This window comes from Prunus persica, chromosome G3 (genome assembly GCF_000346465.2).
Source record: "Prunus persica cultivar Lovell chromosome G3, Prunus_persica_NCBIv2, whole genome shotgun sequence".
Classification (NCBI taxonomy): Eukaryota; Viridiplantae; Streptophyta; class Magnoliopsida; order Rosales; family Rosaceae; genus Prunus; species Prunus persica.
In genome coordinates this window covers 10,970,250-10,990,072 of record NC_034011.1, presented here as the reverse complement: position 1 = coordinate 10,990,072, position 19,823 = coordinate 10,970,250, and the positions used below count along the sequence as shown (strand labels likewise).

At 37.6% G+C, this 19,823-nt stretch overlaps 3 protein-coding genes across 5 annotated transcripts; 1 reads left to right on the top strand and 2 right to left on the bottom strand.

Moving 5' to 3' along the window:
• LOC109947867 lies at positions 2,866-3,420 on the bottom strand. Its single transcript, XM_020559134.1, has 2 exons — positions 3,049-3,420; positions 2,866-2,965 (listed from the first exon to the last, which is right to left on the bottom strand). Exons 1-2 carry the CDS (start codon positions 3,357-3,359, stop codon positions 2,872-2,874), a joined length of 405 nt encoding a protein of 134 aa, XP_020414723.1. The 5' UTR covers positions 3,360-3,420; the 3' UTR covers positions 2,866-2,871.
• LOC18781460 (protein trichome birefringence-like 42) lies at positions 12,281-14,344 on the top strand. The gene is made up of 4 exons (XM_007214109.2): positions 12,281-13,049; positions 13,151-13,325; positions 13,421-13,605; positions 13,695-14,344. Exons 1-4 carry the CDS (start codon positions 12,646-12,648, stop codon positions 14,188-14,190), a joined length of 1,260 nt encoding a protein of 419 aa, XP_007214171.1. The 5' UTR covers positions 12,281-12,645; the 3' UTR covers positions 14,191-14,344.
• On the bottom strand, positions 14,828-19,712 carry LOC18780902. Of its 3 annotated transcripts, XM_020559824.1 has the most exons (7): positions 19,502-19,659; positions 19,077-19,335; positions 17,234-17,410; positions 16,125-16,857; positions 15,932-16,042; positions 15,399-15,571; positions 14,828-15,327 (listed from the first exon to the last, which is right to left on the bottom strand). In XM_020559824.1, the coding sequence occupies exons 3-7, from the start codon at positions 17,327-17,329 to the stop codon at positions 15,130-15,132; spliced, it is 1,311 nt and encodes a 436-aa protein (XP_020415413.1). In that variant the 5' UTR covers positions 17,330-17,410; positions 19,077-19,335; positions 19,502-19,659; the 3' UTR covers positions 14,828-15,129. The 3 variants fall into 3 exon arrangements, with proteins under 3 accessions (XP_020415413.1, XP_020415414.1, XP_007211812.2); XM_020559825.1 differs by lacking the exon at positions 19,077-19,335 and having other exon boundaries at positions 19,502-19,712; XM_007211750.2 differs by lacking the exons at positions 15,932-16,042; positions 19,077-19,335 and having other exon boundaries at positions 19,502-19,660.

Genomic DNA, 19,823 nt, shown 5'->3' with positions numbered 1-19,823 from the left:
TGGGCTCTTTGCATCTTCTGTTTTCGTAATTAAAGACATCAAAATATTAAGGTTTAAATCTTCCATAGTAGTTAGCATCAAAATAGCTTTGAAGCAGAGTGTAATCAAAATTCCAATTCCACTTATTTGCCTCTGCTCAAACACGAGAACCAAAATGGTTACTTCCCTTGCTGAGTATATTTGGTGACGTCGGAAACGGTAATAGATGACCAATCAAACCCGGGTACGACGAGTTTTGCATAGGATCGGAAGTAGTCGAATCCAGCTTGCATCACACGCTTCTTTGACTCCACTACATTAGATGAGTTCTTGTATTTTTGAACAGCTACACTCTGAAGTCGTTTGTGTCTACGCTTCATGCGCTGCAACTTCGCCCTATCCAGATTGGCCTGCCTTTTGTCATCTTCAATTTGGCCTTCCACAAATTCCAAACGTGCCCTTGCCCTTTGGATTTCATCACCAAGTTGAAGATGCCTGTCCTTCCAAAAAGCAACAACTCTTTCAGACTCAAAACTTCCAACAAAATGGTCATTCTGTCTAGCAATGTGACATTGCTTGTCTGGTGACTCACTTGCGTGTCGAAGCCGGTCTTTGTTTGGAGGGGTGTTTATTATGCTCACATCAAACTTGGTTGTGCTTATGCTCATTCTTTGGGGGGAATGAGTTTGTTTGCTTCTTCTGAGAGTATCGGTAGATGGAGACAGATCCGGTGGAGGAGTGAGTTTTGTGTGGAAGGAGATTTTATATGAAAGGGGTGATAGTAATACCAAGAAAAGGGTTCCCGCCAAAAAATATTTGGTTGACAAAGTAGAAATTATTTTTTGGTCTGATACAATCTAAGTTTAATCCTAACTAGTTTGGTTGAGTTAACTAAGTAGATGTCACTTCCATTGACTTTGTTTCAACCACTATCAGTGGTGTCAGGAGAGTGTGAGGTTGACATGCTTGAAAAGCAAAACCTGACACCTATTTTTAAAAAATTCCCGCCAAAAAGTACATATGTTGACTACACACAAGCTTTGGTATGTTGGTCTATAAACCTATGTTCCCTTTCTCAAACGAAATTGCATATGCAATCCTCATCCTCCCAGAACAAAGAGGATTATTCAAGCATGTCAACCTCTTCAGGCGCCAACAACACAATCGAAGATGACAAATTGGAGTGGCAGGTTCTATTTCCACATTGTACTCGCCGACCCCTTCCTTTTTCAACATCATTTGGGAGTGAGGGGGACTCCGATGATCCATTACAGGCAATACATGCAGTCAGTGGCAAGCTGGATTATAATTCCAGACTGATCAATTCATGGCACGAGAAATGTGTTGAAGACGAGGCAATTTTGGCTGATCTTAACATTAGGGTGAACAAAGCGTTATCCCAAAAGAACAAGTACTTGAAGCTGAGTCATAGCAGGAAGCTGAAAGCTGAGGAGTTGGATACAGTAATGAATGATGAAATCAAAGGTTGTTTGATGAACCATATGCGATGCGAAGAGCACCATACTGAACTGGAGTTGGCATTCAACGAAGGATTCGACAAATTCCGAGCATTTGCGGCAACTACTCATACAAGTTATGATTGGAACTATGTGTCCCCTGATGCTGTGAGAGAGATACTAGACGATGGGGGTGACATGAATGAGCATAAGCACGTCAAAGCTGCTCGGAAGAAGCCGACCGATACGACTAAGTGATTGCGGCTACCGCTGTTCAGTTGGTTGAGGGTGACCGTGGTATTGCACATATACTCCCTTAATGTCATTATCTAACTTAAAATAACACAAATATCAGTTTCATTTGCTTCATATATAATTATTGGGACTATGTATTGCAAGTCATCATGTGTTATAATGTCTAACATTATATTTTGCAAATATGGAAATATTATTCAAGAAGCAGTCAATATCACAGAAAGCCGGGAATCAGTAAATGCTCCTTATCATGTCCATTTACATTAAAGAGCTGGAGTACTAATGTGTTCAAAAAAATCTGACACGTGAGTCATAAGTAACATAACATGTGCTATACATTGTTTACTGAATGGTTTATGGTTTATTTATATATAATAAAATTCCAAATATTGCTGAAGATTTATTTCGTGTATATCACTAGGGATATGAGTGGCCATAAGCATGTGAGACCTGCTAAGAAGAAGCTGACGAGTACGACCCAGTGATTGTGGCTACCGTTGTTCAGTTGGTTGGGGAGATCGTGGTATTGCTATGAGGAAGCACATAATATGTTTTGCAATCAAATGTTATTTTGTGTGTGGAATTATGAGTATTTATATAAGTTAGTGTACCCTTTAATATTTTTCACCTAAGTATCGAAATGCAGTTTTTGAATGTTATGTTTTTTTTTTACCCGCTGCTTTCTATTTGCTCTGTTCCAACAAAGTGCTTCAAGTATCCTTCACTTACAAAAGTGTACAAAATCGTGCCCCTAATAACCAGTCGGAAAAAGTGGCTACTGCTGGAAATGATTACTGGTAATGGAAACAACAGCTGGCTGCTGTAATTGCTGCATTACCCTGAGGAATTGAAAAATGAATCTCTGTTAAAACAAATTTCACCCTAAACTGCCCATTTTACATGGTAAGAGTCATTGCTTCTTCACATAACTACAAATTTCAAACTTGATCAAATGTCTATGAAAATTTATAAATAGGGAGAAGACGTAAAATTAACATGTCTCCAAATGTCTTGGAAGAATGAAACCAAGCAAATTTTCATTTCAATTACCAGTGGACATAGTAAGAGCTCATCGGTGGACATGAACAAAAACACAATAACATTCAAAAACTGAATCTATAAAACTTTACTTGATCATTAATCTTCATAACAACCACATTTCGTCTAATACAAATATCAATCATTCAGTTGGTCTGTGCATCCTGTCAAAATCGTCGAATAATGGGTCACTACGATGTATTGGAGTTGATTCGTCATTGTTCGACGGTGATGTCCTGCATAAACATCAAACACAAGCACATAAAAATTTTACCTTTTCATATTTTAGATATTATTACAAATAGTGGTAGCATCTTACGGTGTGTTCAAGGCTGGGCATTGTCTTCTATCATGACCAATGTGTCCACACTCCCGACAGTGTCTAATCCCTCGCTTCATTGCCTTTTCCTTTGCTCCCGTTATTCCTTTCGACCTTCCTTTGCACCTCACTCTCTTAGGGTCTTTCATATATTGTGTTTGAGAGCTGGACCCTCCAACTTCGTTATTACTTGGTCCATCCTTCAGCAACTTCAACTTCACCTGCAAACTTTTTAGAGTCTCTGACAGTAGCTCACATCCTTCTTCACTCATTAATGCATCCTCAACCACATCTGAAGCAAGTCGAGACATTGTACTCCGCTTTATTAGAAGGCCAGGATCTGCACAGTCTTTAATTTCGTTGCCATTTGCATCTGACACTAATCCACATTTCGCAGTTTTCTTCCACCTCTTCAAAATATATTTATCGGGCATATATTCAATCTGGTCCCTTCTGAACAATGCTAGGATGTGCTTGCAAATAATTCCAACAAATTCAAATCTTTTGCAGCTACACGATGCGTGGTCAGAATCTTTGACATATACGACTTCTGCCACTCTTGTTTCCCAATTTTTCCTTTCGCTCACGTTGAACACAACTTTACACGCATCCTCTGTTTTGAGCTCTAGGAAACATGCTGTACTTTGTATTAGTTCTTGCTCAAACTTTTGAAACATTGTCCTTGTGTACAAGGTAGCCATTTGTTTGTTCATTGGCATCGGTAGAAGACATTGAGCCACTTCAAATGCATCTACGTGATCAGCAACTAACTCTTTTTCACGTTGATGAGAAAGTGCCCTCTCAAATCGTATTATGAAATCCATCAACGAATTTCTCCTTGATATGTATTGCTTGAAAAAACCATGAGAACCTTCCGCTCTTTGGCTGCTTGACATTCCAGCGGCAAAAAATTGTCGTGCGTAGGCTGGAACCCAAGATTCCCTTAAATCAAACATTGAACTTAGCCATGGATGGTCAGTCAAACCAGCCTTTGTAACCACAATATTCCATTTTGCATCAAACTCATCCTTATTGTCAGTATCCCATATGGCTTTCTGAAATTCAGGCCAATACTCCTTATAAGCGTCACGTGGTAACTTAACAGAGAACTTTGATGTGATGTGCCATATGCAAAGTCGATGAAATGTACTCGGGAAGGCTATTGAAATCGCTATGGCCATTGCCGCATCTTGATCTGTAATGATCGTTTTAGGTTCCCCACCTGGCATGGCTTTCTTAAACTCCTCAAACATCCAAACAAACGACTCAGTCGTTTCCTTGCTCAAAAATGCGCATGCTAAGACAATTGTCTGACCATGGTTATTAACTCCCAACATTGGTGCAAATGTCAAGTCGTATCGATTCGTGTTGAATGTGGTATCGAATACAACAACATCTCCATAAAACCTATACGCCCGTCTAGAAGTTGCATCTGCCCAAAAACATCGACTAAACCTGTCATGCCCATCTCCCTCAATCTTGAAATAAAAAGCCTCATTTTTTTTCTGTTCAGCCATAAAATACTCGGTCACTAGTTCAACATCGTGGTTCCTCAGCTTCCCATTCACACTACATTCAAGATTGTAGATATCTTTTTTGATAAAACCGATTTTATCCATTCCTCCGGATTGCACCTCGAATATACTTACCTTCTGATGAATGGGAATATTAACTGAACCCAACTGTTTTGTGAGTACTTTTGTAGAATCTGAAATATGACGGTGTGATCTCAATAAATGCATTCTTTCTGAGGGTGTCATCTTATGATTGTGTCCCTCTGCAAAAAGAGAAATGGTATACTTCTTGCTCCCATTTGTCTTCACAACCACAATCTTTGCTTTGCAATTGCATCTACTTATTCCCCGTTGTCTTTTTCTCTCCCGAGTTTCATCCTTCCTGTATGCACCTTGTTTGCAACATACAAATTCTTTCCTCAAAATCTCTTTCTTATTTTTCCCCCAAAAGCTAGAATGAAGTCGAATACCAAAGCCAGCCAAGAATGCATATCTATTATAGAAATTGTAAACGAGGTCAAGCGAGTCAAACTTCATCCCAACTGCTGGTGTTCCCTCATTTCTTACTTCAGGAATATAAACCCTCCCATTAGCTGTTGCACATTCATCACTCTCTGAGCCCCCAGACATTTTATCTACGTATATTATTGATCCACTTCTATATTACTGCATAGCAATTATTCATTCATTAATCAGTCATTACTGCATCACAACATATCAATGCATTCCACTTACACAAAACATTGCCCAAATTGACACAAAATACGCATAGCCTAACTTCCGATTACACAAAACACAAGCAAAATTTCATACAAGTTACGTCATCTCTTGGGAAATAATCTGGTCAAAATAACATTAGAACCAACATGTTCAACTAAGAACACAAATGTAATTCAAACCACCAATTACAGAACTTCACCCAATATCCTCTCCAACTGCTTACTCCTAACGTCATTAAGCCTAAGTTTAGGTTCTTTTACCTACATTTCATAATTTTCCACCCCGACCAACAACAATGAACTAAGTATATTGAATATTCATAAGAAAATGACACATTATTGATGCCACAAATGACGAATTTCCCACCCTCACAAAAAATAAACCTAACCCAATAAAATCAATCCAGCAAGTGAACTTACCTCTCAAAATCAATCGGGAGCTCTGAAGTCAGTCAGCTTGAAAGACTGTGGTGGACATTAGAGAAGACTCTTTGGTATTTGAGACTCCATCTCTACCAAAATCGAGGAACAACTGCTGCTGCGGCTTCTAGCTACAAAAACAGATAAGCTACTTTGCTTTCATCTGGAATCTTGTCAGCTGAATGAAAAGAGAAGGGGTTTTCACTTGAGCCATAGAATCAAAACAGGGCAACAGCTAGGTAAGAGCCATTCTTCGTAATACCCAGGATACTATAGATCGCAGGCCTCCCAACGAGCTAATGACAGTCGAGTGACTATAAGGTTTGGGAGATTTGGATCCTTCTAATTGTGGGTTTGCTTTACATTAAGAAAGGCTTCAGTTTTTCACAGAGAGGGAAAGAGGGGAACAACTGAAGTTGGGTTTCTAACGGGTTAGATTTCAACCCGATTCTACATGCACCCTCTTTTAAAAACTCACCGTTGGATGAAATCCAACGGCTCTTACATACCCCTCAAAAACACCCCTTATAACTTCCCACTCACTATAGAAGCTCCCATTAAATTGCATATATAGGCCCATTTTGAAAAAACAGGGCTGTGCTAGAGCCCACCCCAGCCACCCCTGGTTCCGCCCTTGGTTTTATGACAACAATTCTCTTGTTTATCTTTTCTTTTGTCATGAACTAATTCCTCTTACTGAGGCTACGATATAGCCTAACCATGAACACTTAATTTTTATAGTTATATTAATTTCTTATTACTATTCCATGTTGAGTATTTGTTACTGTTCTTAATGCCTTAAATATCTAGCTAATATTTAATTGATGATCCAAATGGAGACCTAGAGGAGATATTTGGTATTTACTTCTCGTAACAAATACCATGTCTTGAATGAGTGCCCGAGAGGTGCGCTTGCAATAATTTCACAACAACATCCATAAAGAACAGTTATGATCTTGAGGTACATTTTGGTCCAAAAAGTGCTCAAAATGTTTATAGTAGTAAAACTTGAGATCGACGTAAGGCCCAGACAAGTTTTTCTCCACATTAAATTTGGTTATCCATTGTATTGTAATTTCTATAATTTCTCTCAAAGCTGTCTTGTTTATAGGCCTTTAGGTCCATCAAGACAATAATTTACCGTTATTATGGTGATCTTGCTGAATAAAGTGACTAAGTCTTGTTCGGTATTTAGGATTGAATTGAATAGGTATTTAAAGCATGTTAAGGGAAGATTTAAATTTTTTTTACCAAAGTTGAAGGTCTCTAATTACTCATAAAGAAAATTTGTCTCATATCTAATCCCCACAAGATGGTAGGATATCAACATCTACATATCCCTCCTAATCACCCCCAAAATGAAAAATCTTTTGCCACTACCTTGATTTCAACCATCAACACATTCTAGATTTAGTGACTTATCCAATCAAATCCAATACTAGGTATCAGAAGGGACATTGTCACATTGAAGCATACTAGATGTCATTATGTCACAAACGCACTGACCGTACCAAAGAATTTGTTCAACCAGCTCCGAAGCTAAGAATGCAAGCGAACGATGCATTTTATAGGAGACCATATGTGGAAAACTTACAGTGGTGAAGAAGTGGTTAACTAGGGTTGTCTACAGTTCGGTTCGATTCAATTTTCACTTAGAATCGGAATCGAAATCAAATGATTTCTCCGATGTGGTTCGGTTTGGTTCTTAGCCAAAAATTATAATCGTCGATTTTGAGGTTCCAATGCCCACCCCTAATTGACATGGAAGGTGTTCACACATACCCTGTGAGCGTAACAGAGGAAGGTTATATTGAAGATCTTGTGGATGGTAGTGGTGGGTCATTACCCAGATACAAAGTCTATGGTGAAGGACGAGATCAAAAGTGAGATACCATCAATCAAATATCTACTACATAGTTAAGTAGTCATTTGACTAATTATTAATGTCACTCTAAGTTGAAATATTTGAATATTAGTTAGTCCTTTTTATCTTCTACAGAAAATGAGTGCATAAGATCAAGTGCGCGATATGATAAGTCAGATAACATGCATGATTGCTTGATGGGATTTAGGAAATTGGGATTGCCAATGCGAGCATGTACACATGTCTCTAGCTAATTTCTTTTTTGAGTACTTAAAATTAACATGTAGATACCATGCATTTGGGTTGTATAATTTGAGACAAAAACTGGATATGTAAATATAAAGACAAGGATGATAAAATTACCAAAGATGAATGGAAAGCTTACTGCCATTCCTCTGCTTTTAACTCTTTCTAGTTTTTACTATTGCTTCCATATGGTCATGATTAAACTCTCTCTCCCTCTCTAAATTTATTCTAATTATGTTATTGGAATGCCAGGAAAGATTGCTTTGAAATCGCTATCCTTTCGTCAAGAAATGAAAATGAAAATCATTCACAACTCATTTCGAGTCCCATTAAAATGGACAGATTAAACTGTTAAGAGTAGCAATAAGAACAACTTGAGGATCAGCATTTGGGTGGAAATATACGTGAATGTGGAGAAATCACAGCCTCCTGTATGTACTTGTAAGAGTTGTTGGGGTCAGGAACCCAACGAATCTCACTCGTGTTTGGTGTCTCAACAAATGCAATAATGAATTCTCCAACCTTTTCTATTTTGCCTCTCTTTCCTGCCCTCAGCAGAAGACTGTTCCTGTTATAAGAGAAGATGCCATTGCTCAAGCTTATGATGTCGCTTGGCTTGAATGCATTGCACTCATCTCCCCACAGCTGGAAGTGAACCGCCACGGTCTTATCTGCCACGAGTGCCAGGCATGTCTTGTTAAAGCCTTCTAATGATGATGATGTCTTCATGCTTTTGTCCAAGAGTATGAACCTTGTGTTTATGTTGTTCTGTGCTGCTGTTCGTACCAAAAATCGTATTTTTGCCTAAAATGGAAGATAATGTTCCATGAATATCAAAATGGCCAAAATATGGCTAGACATGCATAGCTGCAGTCAGATAAGGTGAGCCTAAAATTCAAATTCCAGGGCTCAAATCAAGTTTCGTTCTTCATAAAAGTTATTCATCTCTATGTCTACTGCAACATATCCAAATTTGGGTTTATTCGGACAAATGTGGAATCCTAAGAGCTGAAAACACCATATGCACAGCGCCAGTAAAAAGCTTATAGCAGCAATTCGGGCCTACTTCCGGCACAATTCCAATGCTCTAATGAATTTTCTTTCTTCATGAAAGTTTTTCATTAGAATGTCTACTGCAACATATCCAAAGTTGGGATTATTTGGATAAATGCAGAATCCTCATGACATCAAACATCAGAAGCATACCAGCAACAGTGAAAGCTGATAACAGTGGGCAATTCGGGCCTAATTATGGCCCAATTCGGGCCAGCTTCCAGTCCTCAAATAAATATTCGTTCTCAGGAAAGTTGTTCATTTAGATGCCTACTACAATGTATCCGAATTTGGCGTCATTTGCACAAGTATTGAATCTTCGGAGCACTAATCATGATTTCTGTTTGTGAGAACAGTATATGACGACCAGTCAGCTGTAACCATGCTAAATCAGATTTTCCATTACTCAAATGGAATTAAGTTCTTCATGAATGTTGTTCCTACTTATCTGGAGAAAAACATATCCGAAATCTGCAGCAATTGGATCAATCTAGCATTCCCAGTTCATCATGCATCAAGGCATGTTCGGAGGAGAAACTCAGTGGCTGCAAATAAAGTTTCACTTCATCACAAGTGAGTTGATTCAAAGAAGAATAAAACAATGTTGTGGTAGATGGAAACAATTTAAAATTCTCTATGATGAAGAATATTAAAACAAAGCAAAGCTCAATATACACATGAAAAGTCTACACCAAGGTTGAAAGAAGAATAAAATAATATACAAGTGGGCTTAAAGAATGAATAAAGAAAGAAGTAGAGATGGTGGTCATTATCTCTCCATTTATTTTTGTCTTTTAGTCAGCTACTTTTGGCTGTCACTCACCAATCAATAGCAAGTGGACTAATACTTTGGATTTCTTTAAGTTTAATAGTAATAACTTCTATCAAATCACATCAAAGCCTCTTAGCAACTTTTTTGGATTTACTTATATTTTCAGCAACCCACTCATCAAAACCAATGTCAAGTGGATACTTCAAATTGACTGCTGGTCTACTCAATTGACCTCCATTCTCTATAAATTGAAGGAGAAATTATCAGCAAAGGACACACAACTCAACCAACAAAAACCAGACTCAATGACTATAAACCTAGCTCAAAAGCTTGAAACAGCCTTCTTTTTTCATTCTATGAATTTCCCAGTTGACAACTCCTGAGGAATTTTCTTTATTTTGCTATGCCAACTCATGGTATGATTTTTCTTTGTACAAGATTGAATAGAGAAATCTTCAATCTCCATTTTAATTTTGTGTACCAGGTCTGAATAGAGAAATCTTCAGGCTATGTTGTTTATGTACTTCCTTTTTCTTTCAAGTTGTCTGAATAGAGAAATATTCCGATAAACTTCTGTCATTTCCATTATCGTTAAATTTCAGCTTCTGTCAGTTACCATTTTCGCACTAGATGAATATTGAAGTTCTTTTAATTGAGGCATAGAAAAGAACCTTGTATTGGGTCAGTTCCCTGCCCAATCCACAATCGATTGATTAGTGTCAATATCGGTGCGCTTTTGCAGTCGGTTGGAGTTTTTCACTGCCAACCATGGCACACCTTCGCAATCGCAACAAGCAAACTCCAAGGCCAAAGCCCATGCGAATGGCCGACTGGTCCTTTTCAGGGTAAACAACTGCTGGCACTATGTCTTTGAGTGGCACCATCTATCAAGGCTTTGCTTCTGCAAACGAAACCATTTAATCAATTGGACCAACAATAAGTGAAAGCTACTAAGCAAACTTTGACAATTGACAAGCATGTATATCTCAGTTTTTTCCACCAACTAGAAATGTAGTAACTGATACGCTAGGAAAAGTAATGAACGAACGATCTGGTTTGAGTTTGGGTTTTTTTGACGGTTTTTTATTTTTTCAAGGCACCAATCAAGTTTTTTTTAAAGAGATATTTAGTCATATACTCATTCTTAGCACTAAAATTATAAATAAATCCTACATCATTTAATTTCTATAAACAAACCCAAAAAATGATAATTGGCCCCATTGAATTTAATTTTAATTATTAAATTACTTTAATGCCCCATTGAGTGTTTTAGGCTTTTTTTATGAGGTTTTGAGGTTGGGTTTGTTTTAAGAAATCAATGGCATTTTTGTAATTTAAAAGAAGTTAAAAGCCTTTGTTATATTGTAAATGGGCTTTGGGTGTGTTTTTAAAGTCCATTTCATATAAGGTTTTTTTTTAATAATAATTTGGGCTCCTATATTGGGTATTATAGTGAATCTCCCTTTTTTTAATAGATGAGATTTTCAAATCTTGTCCAATTTTTGAATTTTTTGGTTGAAATGTTAAAAAAAAAAAACAAAACAAAAAAAACTAACATATCATGATATACATGAAAGCAAAATAACTTTTTTTTAAAAAAATAAATAAAAAATATAAAAAATAACACGTATATAAAATTATATAGAATATAGAACTCCGAATACAGAGTCCTCCTGTTTTGAGAGTGATGCTTTTAGAGCTCCAAAGATTCCATCAAAGCTTTAAATGAGGCTCTATCAACCTATGTTAGAGCCTCAACCATTGAAGATGGTCTAACATGTTTAGTCTCAGATATATGAGTTATTAAATAAAACATTACGTTTAAAAGATTAATTGAAAATTTTAATGGATTTTAAAGTAATTAGTATGGTGGTGGTGGGGATGGTAGAGACATTAGTGGTGGTGGGGAGAGTGGTGGCAATGACCATGTCATGTGGCGGCGCGGTGGTATAGTTGCGGGGGTGGGTGGGGTGTAGTGGTGGTGGGGGTGGCGGTGGCAGTTGTGGTCATGGTGATGGTGGGGTGGCGACAATTGCGGTGGTAGGGGTGTGGTAGTGGTGGCCGTTGAAACAGTGGTGATAGCTGTGAAAATATAATGGCAGTAGATGTGGTGAAGTTATATCTTGAAAATTAATCAGTTTGGGTTTTCATGGGTTTTCATTGATTTGCAGATACTATGTGATTTTTATTGTAGAAATGTTAGTGTTAATTGTTTCCTTCACTTGACACATTGGGTCAACCCGAACTCTATACAACTGTTTGACCAAAAAAGAAAAGAAAAAAGAACTCTATACAACTGTAAATGATTCTACTCGAACACGACATGATTATAAGCAGATAACATCTATTAATTCAATACGAATACAACCCATTAACATGAATAGCCAAGTCTAATGTAAATGATAGGTTATGTTTGTTGTTGAAATAAGCGATATTGGGAAAAAGGAGAATCAAACACATGATCGAAGATATAGAGTAACTGTTATTGACCACTAGAACTATAAGCCCCTTGCTTATGCTAATATTCTATTATTTCAAACTTATTGCCGAGTTCACGTAAAAAGCTGATTCCATTAGTAGGTGTACCAAACACAGAAAAGAAATCCCATATCCATTATTCACATGAGCGTCAAAAACAGAAACAAAATACTCCCTTGAATTGATCAAATGGAGAGAATGCATTCATGATCTAGCCTCGAGGGCCTCCATTGACAAATGGCCAATACAAATTCATGAGGAGACATCAACATCATCTAGAAAATATGGTTTGTTATATCTACTCCACCCCCAACCAAATGTGGAAACGTCATAAAACTAAAGCTTCCACCTAAACCATTAATTACCTGCTACTGCTTCTGAACGTGCTTTGGTAACCACTCAGTTCCACTGATTAGAACTTACAAAATTTTATCAATTTTGGTGATTATTAGTTTTAACCCAATTGCTTATAAGTTATATTCAAACAACTTAATAAACCATAAACCTCTCTTCAGCTTAATTACTGCTGCAATGGACACCATATCCTGCATTGGTGAAGGATGGAGGCTGTGCACAGCTGCAAGCTTTATAAGCTGCATCATTCTGATATTCTTTCTCAACCACAGCCATGACAGGGTAAACCTATCAACTCTTGGGAACATAGCCATAAAATCAACACTACCGGCCAATGAATCAGACGCGAACATGAAGCTCTTGCAAGTAGCAGACTTGAAGGAACACATGAAACAGATAAATAAAGAAGACAAATGCAATGTATTTGATGGAAAATGGGTTTATGATCCGAAGCAAAGCCCTTTCTACCAAGGAGCTCAGTGTCCATTTCTTAGTGACCAAGTCAGCTGCCAAAGGAATGGAAGGGCAGATTTCATGTATGAGAAATGGAGTTGGGAGGCCAAGGGGTGTAAGATTCCAAGGTGAGCTAATTGATTAATTAACCCAAGTATGTGTTAATAATATTGTTACATTTTGCTTTGTTGCATCAAAATATATGTGAACAAGGTTGTTATGGTTGAAGGTTTAATGGAACAGACATGTTAGAGAGACTTAGAGGAAAGAGAGTGATAGTAGTTGGGGACTCTCTCAACAGAAACCAGTGGGAATCTCTAGCTTGTCTACTTTACTCAGCTCTCCCTCCCTCTCAAACCCAAGTTGATGTGGAAAGTGGCATCTACAAGGTCTTCACAGCAAAGGTTGGTTTCAAAGTGCTTCTAGTTGTAGAATCTTTCTCCTGGTGAACCCTTTTTAACTGTGAGATTCTTGGTTGGTTGGTTCTATATTACTGCAGGAGTATAACTGTTCTGTTGAGTTCTATTGGAGCCCATTTCTAATGCAGCTAGAAATTAACCAAGAGAATGGTGCTAGAATTCTTAGGCTTGACAGAGTTGCTGACTCAGCCAAGAAGTGGATCGGGGCAGATGTTATGGTATTCAACACCGGTCACTGGTGGGTGCACCATGGAAAGATCAAAGCGTAAGTCTTCTTTATTAATTTTTTTCTCCACTAAAGAAAATCAATGAATATTTATCATAGAGTTTGTCTAATGGATGTCAGATTTTCAGATGGGACTTGTTTCAAAATGGGGGAAAAACGGTGGAGAATATGGAGATTGAATCAGCATTTGAGAAGGCTATGAATACCTGGGCAAGTTGGATTGATCAAAATGTGGATGTGACCAAAACCAGAGTCTTCTTCCGGAGCATTTCACCAGAGCACAAGGGAAAGCTTTGGTGCTACAACAAAACCAAACCCATCACGGACGATTCCTATGAAACAACATTTCCCAGAAAAATTATAGAAGCCATTGAGAGAACAATCCAGCGCATGAAGACCCCGGTGACATACCTGAACATTACGAAGCTGTCTCAGTATCGAAGAGATGCACACCCAATGATTTACAAGACAAAGCAATGGAAGCAGTTAGCTATGCAACAAAGACGACCAGAGTCCTCTGCTGATTGCAGCCACTGGTGTCTGCCTGGCCTGCCAGATACCTGGAATAGGCTATTGTATGCTTCATTGCTCTTGGACACTTCCGAAGTCATTCTTAGCTCGTAAGACCTGCTTGTTTGTTCTGTCATGAGTGTTAGTAGACTTTGTATACTTCGTTCCTTCAACAGAGTTATAAGAGAAGGGGCTTATAAGAGAGGATGAAATGTACAGAAAAGGCAGGCTACATTAAGTTTAACTGTTTAACTTAAGCAGCTCGCAAGCCCTGTAGGTGCCATAAATCAGCATGACCCAGTAGCCTGTCTAAATTAAACTGGCAGGCAAACTAAAATCTCAGACCACGTTTTTACAAAAATCAAGTACACTAAATCATATAAATAATTCGGCTTCCGTATGGATGCAAAAGCTCTGTATGTGCTTTAGAAAAGGCAGAGAAAAAATAAAAGAAAAGAAAATCACTATCTTCAGCGTTAAGACCTTATCCCTATGATGTGTTTGAATTCAATTAAGTCCTAAGACATTAATGAACAAGCATATCAATAAGTCGCTTGCCATCAGCACAAAAACCATGAAGAAGATGTTAGCACCACAGAGTAAACATAATAACTCTAACTTGAATAAGTTGTTCTCCCCTCTAGGCACTTGGTTGAACCATTTACGCAAGTTCAACAGATTCCATTCACAAATTCAACACAGAAAACAAAAAAAAAAAATACAACACCAGAAAACCACAAAAGCGACAGCATAGCAGCGCAAACAATAGTTTAACCATGCATAATAGTAGACAATATATCAACAATGCTGACTACAAAGGTACGTCTCAATTGGCTTGGTCCCATTTAAAATATAAATAACATTTCCAAGCACTTTATCTTAGGGAGACTACATAATTGTTAATATACTCCCCGGTAGAGCAGTTGATCGTTGGGAATTTTACCCACTTCGGTACAAATTTTATCCTAAGCTAGGAATTTTGGACAGCACCATAATCAGCAAGGGGAGGCTGCGGTGAGGTGGTTTATTTACATAAGCTTTTTACAAGGGTACCTACAGAATCTCCCATTCAGATTCACAAAAATCATGAGATGGTGATTTCTTCGTCTCCTCCATAGTAATAGAATGAAGTACACCGTCTTCACTTTCCAAATTTGATTTTGCATCATCCCCATACCATAATGCAAGCTGCTCATATTCTTGCTTCCTTGCAGACTTCATTCTTGAGGAAAAGGCTTTCTGAAGTTTTTTCTAGAAAAGAAGTCTCAATTAAAGCCAGCGAAAGTAGGGAGAAGAAGGGGTGGGAGGGATGGAGAGTGTACCTTGTAAGGCCTACGCTTGCCTTCCATGTGAGGAACAAAATGAACATCCTCACCAGTCACCATCACACAAGTCTCCTCAAGGTTCGCCTTGGCAGATTGTTGAATGGTTTCCATTTCTTGCACAACAACAATATTACTCTCAATCGCATCCAAATTGGAGTCATGTGATCCCCCTGAAAAACTTGCAGTCATCAGTTACTACTTACTACATGTACAAAAGAACATTCAAATTATCATGAACCAGTACACAATCTAGAAAACCCATATAAGTGAAGTATACAAATTCACGTGTACAAAAGAGATTTCAGATTATCATGGACCCACATAAAATCTGGATCCCACATGAACATAAATATATAATGGTCCAGAGTTGAGAAAAATATCTCCATCATTATGTCAGAGTTATTATCTTCACAATAACTTTCCATCAAGCAATTGTCAATCTAAAACCGACATCAACAAAATCTTGCCTCAACTCAATAACAAGAACAAGAAGGTTAATGTGCATCAGAATGAGATGTACTCAGTGGTACCAGGATGAGATGCTGAGACCTCCTTTTCAGCATATCTCTCACACTGTACTTGTCCACTTGGAGAGGATCCTACCAGAGAAACCACCCCATTGATGAAACAAATGTCTGAAGCTGCCAAACCCGAAATAAAGAGTGAACAAGCATCAAGGTTGGTGAAAAACAATACACTTTTACAGGGTCCAAAAGTAGTTACCATTTGGTTCTAATGATAAGCCACCAAAGGATGAATCTAATATTTCATTCCATTCTTTTGCATCCGACTTATCCAAAACAATCATATCAGATGAGTGGCAGCCAATTGAAACATCAGCAGTACATTGGCTTGCATTTGCAATCACACGACCTTCCCTAGTGGAGTCACATGCCATACCTTCATCTATAGAAGGGGTTATAAATGTATCTATATGCTCGCATGAACCTTTATGGGTTTCATGGCAGGATGATGATTGTCTGCCCAAATCCTTTTCAGCAGGAGGAATCGCCTGTGGACATCTGTGCTTTGTTGGATTCTCTTTGACAGCCAAGTTTGTATTGTTAAACATATTCCCATCATGGTCTTGTCTTGAGTACAAGTCCAAGCATGCTTCCTCCGCACAACTCTCTGCAGATTGCGTGCGATAGTCATACATGTGTTGTTCACGGAAGGATGGTTTATGGTCCACACCCTTATTCTTAACAGAAGATATCACCTCTGAATCCCTATTTAAGTGTTCAACATTAGCCTTTATAGGTTCTTCTTTCTTGGTAATCCTTGAACTTTTAGAATTATCAACATCAAAAATATTTTCAACAGGGAAACCACAGGCTGACATCTTCTCTGGATCCATCAAAGAGTCAGGGAGCAAATCTTGCATTACATCTGCATAGAACTTTTTAACACTTGCACCAACAGTCTGTACCTGATTCTCAACAAATTTGACTGTGTCCTGTCCCAAGTAAAAGAATGAGCAAGAATATCAGTTAATGGGAAAGGAAACCACTAGAGCAACTCAAGAATAAAATTAAAAAGACTTCTGTCTCAGATGAACACAAAATCACATAAAGCCGTATTTGGCATAGGGCACTGAAACAGATGATCATAGATATAGTTGTAAAATAAATAACCAGTATAAAGAACAATACAGGCAAGAAAAAGATGTCAATAAGTGCTGAAAGGAGGATGAAGACGAAGAAATAACTGTAAACTTATGAATTAACACCTCCAGATCAGCAGTCTATGGCAAACATTCCATTTATATAGATGAGGACCTTATCTTAGGAATCCTGTGGACAGAAAAAGACTAATACCTTCAAAGGGCTTACCTGGTACATATTTTCTTCCACCTCCAAGCACATAGATTCGAATTTCTCATATACACCCCCAACCCAGGTTATACCATTTACATCCATAGTGATCATGAATTAAACTTTACAGAATACGTGTATCTTCTGCTATTTTGTAGTTCCGGTAATCAATTCTTATATCAAAATGGCATTCATCTGCAAGAAATCATATGAAATTTAGAAGAAGCTCACAAGAATACATAAAAATGACTCTTATCTGAAGAAGAAGCAAAGGACCCATAAAATGTTTTTTGAGTAAATTATAAGCTTCTACCTACGGGAAAATGTACATAGCATTCAAACAGAAATATTATACCAAAATGGCGCTTGATTTTTCTGGGTCTATTGAATTTGTTCTTTCTGCTGTTGAGCGCGTGCCATTGACTTAAATATATTTAAAAATTATTGAAAAAAGCCATTTTGAATGTCTTTAACAAATGTACAGAAATTTTTGTAACAGATGATACCCAAAGATTCCAACAGTGAGATCTATTATCAATTAACAAAAAGCTATTATTTAATATCCCAAAAGGGGCACCTAACAAAGGCAAACGCCATAACATGGTCTAATTCGTAAAAATAAAAAGAATCACAATACAGATGCACTGCAACACACTTCTTGTTCAACTGTTGAAAATCATGATCTTCCAACATAGAAACAAATTTAATAAATATCTCCTATACCAAGTTCAGGTAATGCTTGCCCTTTACATTCAAACTCTGTAATGCAAAAACTGATTCCACTTCAAAAGGCAAACTAATTCTGTTGTGCTTTCATATTGCATGGAGGTGCAATCATCAAATAAATGCTAAATTAAGAATTTCATATATCCTCCCTCCCCTTCTCTCCTCTCCCAAAACGCAGCCATTAGTCACTCTGGACACCAGCCGAAGGGAAAGATAAAATTTGCATACTCAAGCATTTGTGTGAATGCATACAGAGAGTTATGGCCTTTGGATATAAATATTTTAATGAATAAATTATTACCAGAGCTGCAAGAAATATCTCTGAAACACTAAATCGCCTATTATGGAACAAATGAGACATTCTGGCTCTGTATGATACCTACGAAAAGACACAAACTTTACCAGGAAATACCTAACAGGTAATACACCAGCATTCTAGCTTATGCTCTATGTCTACGGTAGCTTTAAAGATTTCAAGTCTAGTCGATTCCCGGATGCTTTCCGTCTCTCAAAATGACACTAAGTTGTTTATAAAAAATCAATTTTAGTAGAGTTACACCCAGTCTCAGCCAAAATCATTAACAGTGTGCTACATGGAAACCAAGTCATAGTTTCTGTTGGTGAACTGAACAAATCAGACAAACAAACCAACTGATTAGAACAGTAACTTTCTCCAATTACCATCTGTACATCACCTCAAACAAGGACTAACATTAGGCATCATACATAAGGCTTGACGGGTATGGCCTTGATGAAATAGAAGTTAAAATTTTTTGACTGGACAACAGCCCAAAACACAACCGACATGGAAGACTTGCATATACATGGATAGAGTATAGGACAATTAATTTGTCTCCATGGAAAATCCTATCATTATATGACTGGAAGTCTTAGCATCCTATAATTACTTTAGAAGCAAAACCAAAGGCCTAGTATTTGAGAGACATAACAAATAATCAAATAAAATAGAAAACCAAAACCTATTTCAGGAAGCAACAGCATTAACGATCCTTAACTTGAAATGCAAAGCAATCTATCTACAATTAATTGAACCCACCTAGAGTAAAATGTTCAATTAATTTACCAATCCGTTTACAATTAATTGAACCCAGATGGAGTCCTTCAATTAATTTACCTTTCGTCTCTCATAATGCAGAAATTCACCCCAGAGAGAGAGAGAGAATCAGAGGATACAGAGCCGGGAAACAAATAAAAGTAGCTCATTTATATGATTTTCCAGCTATCTTCGTACAGGGACCAAAAACAAAAGCGCCACCCTTGAATTTGATTATCAAGATTGGCACCGTGAGAACTATACAGTAGTTTCAGCTATCCCACAACAATCACATCACAGGCCCAGCACCATACGGTGATACAAAAGCTTTTCACAAAACCTAAGTCGCAACAAACTAATCATATACATGAAACAAGGAAAACCAAATATGCAATTGAAAAAACAGCTCGCATGATCAGGGCACAGAAACGCTTTTGTAATCATGATCAAGTATACATCAAAATAAATTTGATGGTCAGTATGTAAATTGAAGTTTGAGAACTTACTTCTTGTGAATTGGGAGAGATGAATCAGATGATGTATATACGCAGAGGCCCAAAAGCTTGAGAAGTCAAGGATTACGCATAAACCCCAATTCGGTTTTGGCTTTTGCTTATAAAGGTGCTAGAAGAAATAATAAACTACGGACCAAGACACGGAACACAAAAGAAATATGAAGGAGAGAGGTCCAAGAAACGTAAGACAGTTAGTTCATTGGCCTTTCTTTCCATTCCAGCCTCCACGTGTTTAAATTTTATTAAACAAAGCGAAAATACTTTTTGGTTAACTACGTGTTTTTCCACTATCCACATTGAGGGTTATTATCAA